A 3,206-nucleotide genomic window follows, 5' to 3' on the forward strand; every position below is an offset into this window, starting at 1 on the left:
GCACCTTCTTTACCCGCACTGTGCCTGGCCCTCCCCCCAAGCTGGCCTGCTCTGCACTCGGCGATGGCTGGGTGCGGCTGTTCTGTCCCTCCTCTGCCCTGCCCTGCCCTGCTACTGCGCCCTCCCTCCGCCCGGGTATCAGGCGAGAGGCGGGGCTGGCCCGGCGCGCCCCGCCCCCGCTGTAGAAAGGGCCTGGAGTGTTACTCGCGGTCATCCCCAGCTCGGGCCTTTTATCTCCGCGCTACCGGGGAGGCGGGAGGAGGAGACACGGCGAGTGGCCCTGAGCGCCGGCGACACCTTTCCGGGGCTCTATAAATTGAGCACCTGGGATGGGTAGGGGGCCGACGCCACCACCACCGCCCGCAGTCAGAGTTCGGCCACTGACCGCAGCAGCGTCCGCAGGCAGCAGCAGCCAGCGGCGGGAACACTGAGCTACCCAGCAGCAGGGGATCTGGAGGCGCCGGAGGAAGTGCGTGCCCCCGCCCCACCTCTGCCCCGTCAGCGTGGGTGCTTGGACTCAGGCTTTGCGGAGGGAGACGGGAGTGGGGAGCACCCCCTCCTTTTCTCCGCGGCCCTGGGCGGGGGGCGAGGAGGTGGGACTCCTGCTGGGAGTCACCCGGGAGGCGTCCCAGACAAGCTGTAACCAGGGAAGGAGGTGCGCGCGGGTGGGGGCGCCGGGCACTCTAGCTGCGTGAATAATCTGCTCTTTCGTCCCCGTCTCCCAACCAGGCCAGGGCTCGACCCCAGAGACCACGCGCCGATATCGCGAGCTTCCGTACGCCAGAGCCAGGAGAAGTCGTGCTTCCCGCGGGGCCGGGCTTCGATCTAGACGAGAGTTGGAGAGGGCGGAGGAAGCCGGGAATCCCGCCGCACCGGCTGTAGCCAGGCCCCCGGCGCGGGCCTCAGAGAGCGCGTGAAAGGCGTACAGCCCCTCGCCCCGGCCGGCCATCCCGTGCCCCTGCGTCCCTGTGCTTCGGCGCCCGCGCGGCCACCATGATGCAGGTTTGCGACACCTACAACCAGAAGCACTCGCTCTTTAACGCCATGAATCGCTTCATCGGCGCCGTGAACAACATGGACCAGACGGTGATGGTGCCCAGCCTGCTGCGCGACGTGCCACTGGCCGAGCCCGGGCTGGACAACGGCGTCGGCGTGGAGGTAGGCGGCAGTGGCGGCTGCCTGGAGGAGCGCAAGCCCCCGGCCCCCGGCGCGGGCGGCGGCAACGGCAGCTTTTTCGCGCCCTCCCGGGACATGTACAGCCACTACGTGCTGCTCAAGTCCATCCGCAACGATATCGAGTGGGGGGTCCTGCAGCAGCCGCCGCCGGCGGCGGGGAGCGAGGAGGGGAGCGCCTGGAAGTCCAAGGACATCCTGGTGGACCTGAGCCACCTGGAGGGCGCGGACGCCGGCGAGGAGGACCTGGAACAGCAGTTCCACTACCACCTGCGCGGGCTGCACACTGTGCTCTCCAAACTCACGCGCAAAGCCAACATCCTCACTAATAGATACAAGCAGGAGATCGGCTTCAGCAATTGGGGGCACTGAGGCGGGTTGCCCGCGGCTGCCCAGCACCCTTCCCGGCCCCATCTCTCACCCTCTCTTTCCTCAAAGCTATTTCCTTTCTGGCTCTAGGGCACGATGGGCAAACTGCAAAGTTGGGGGGCTGCGTACGTACAGGGGACGCGGCAGGGCTGCATGGAGGAGGGGGCTTCTTTGGGGAGAGGAGAGGAAAGCGGTGGCAAAAGAGGTGGGGTAGTGCTCAAGGACTTCCCTCTCTCCCGCGGGGGTGGGGAGGGGGAATGAGGGGGCTGTGTTCTACTTTGGTGGGAATAGGACTGAGTTGACGCCCTGCATTCAGTCTGTGCTTTTCCTGGAGTTTCTTTTCTGTTCTTTCCGGAGGAGAAGGGCCGAGAAAGGGCCATTCCAGGGCGCGGCGCTGGGTTGCCACATTTGGGAGCCTGGAGTTGGGCGCTAGGGAAGGCGGGGCGGGCGCGCAGCCTCCCGCCGCCCTGCCGTTGGGCTGGTGGAGGCCGCAGCGCTGCTAGGGTTGCATCAGTTTTCCTGTTTGCACTATTTCTTTTTGTAACCGTGGCCCCGTCTTAAGTATTTCCAATCTCCTCGCTCTGAAACTTCGGCGATTCCATTGTGATAAGCGCACAAACAGCACTGTCTGTCGGTAACCGGTACTACTTTATTAATGATTTTCTGTTACACTGTAGAGTTGTCCTGTGGTACCCCTATCCCATCCTTTTCACGCCACCCCCTCAGAGTGTGTAAGCTGGCACTGTGCCAGCTCGTACGAAGCGTGCCACTCAGTGAAAGTAATGTTATTATGAGAAAGTGGACTTACCCGAAATGGAACCAACTGACATTCTATCTGTGTTGTACATAGAATGATGAAGGGTTCCACTGTTGTTATGTGTCTTAAATTTATTTAAAACTTTTTTAATCCAGATGTAGACTATATTCTAAAAAATAAAAAAAAGCAAATGTGTTAACGAAATTTGACAAAAGTTTGTTGCTTTCTAATCCACCAATGGATGGCTTAGTAGTTAAATAAAATACAGTTAATTGATTTTTTTTTTTAGCAAAAACCAGTTTTATTTTTCTCTGGTATTTCAAAGTGGTAGATAATCATCTCCGTAAGTGTTCAGTTTTGTTTGGGAAGAAGCTACCAAGCTTTTTATTTCTAATTCAGTACCAAGGTAAGCACATACATCTCAACAAAAAGTTCATAAATATTCAAAGCATTTGGGAAGGTACATATATTACAGTTTTCAACCAACTTGACTAGCTTATTGGAGTGCTTAGTCAACATTTTGAATCTTTTAAGGGGCTCAAGCACGACCTATGCATTTTGAGGCCTAGAAACTTATTTTAAAGGCAGAAATTTCACTTGGCTACTGAGAAGTAAAGAGTCGGAAGAAAAACACCAGCTAACACTAGTGCACGCATCTTGCAGGTCTTTATTTACAAGTCTTAGGAGAGACTTAAATGTGTTATAACATGTGCTGTGGCCTCTTTGACTAGTTCCCAGTGAAGTGCTAAGCTTTGTTAAGCAGTGTCCAGCAATGCTTCCAGTTTTCCAGGGAGCCAGTCTGCTGCTGTGGACAGCAGATCTGAGCATGGCTGCAGTAGGGCCCTTTGGAACACTTCCTTAGATGCCATTATGATGTTTTCCTGGGAGGGTGGGACAGGTGAAATGC

The 3,206-nt window shown here is 57.1% G+C and overlaps 1 protein-coding gene across 1 annotated transcript; it reads left to right on the forward strand.

Moving 5' to 3' along the window:
- Nucleotides 1–213: 213 nt before the first annotated feature.
- MID1IP1 (MID1 interacting protein 1) lies at nucleotides 214–2,503 on the forward strand. The gene is made up of 2 exons (XM_024759857.1): nucleotides 214–469; nucleotides 730–2,503. The coding sequence occupies exon 2, from the start codon at nucleotides 994–996 to the stop codon at nucleotides 1,543–1,545; it is 552 nt and encodes a 183-aa protein (XP_024615625.1). The 5' UTR covers nucleotides 214–469; nucleotides 730–993; the 3' UTR covers nucleotides 1,546–2,503.
- The last annotated feature ends 703 nt before the right edge of the window (nucleotides 2,504–3,206 follow it).

Source organism: Neophocaena asiaeorientalis, unplaced genomic scaffold, assembly GCF_003031525.2.
Source record: "Neophocaena asiaeorientalis asiaeorientalis breed wild unplaced genomic scaffold, Neophocaena_asiaeorientalis_V1.1 scaffold312, whole genome shotgun sequence".
In the NCBI taxonomy this organism is placed as follows: domain Eukaryota; kingdom Metazoa; phylum Chordata; class Mammalia; order Artiodactyla; family Phocoenidae; genus Neophocaena; species Neophocaena asiaeorientalis.

Bases quoted from the DNA above. Each gene is read 5' to 3' on its own strand.
- MID1IP1 (XM_024759857.1), top strand. From the start codon at position 994: ATGATGCAGGTTTGCGACACCTACAACCAGAAGCACTCGCTCTTTAAC.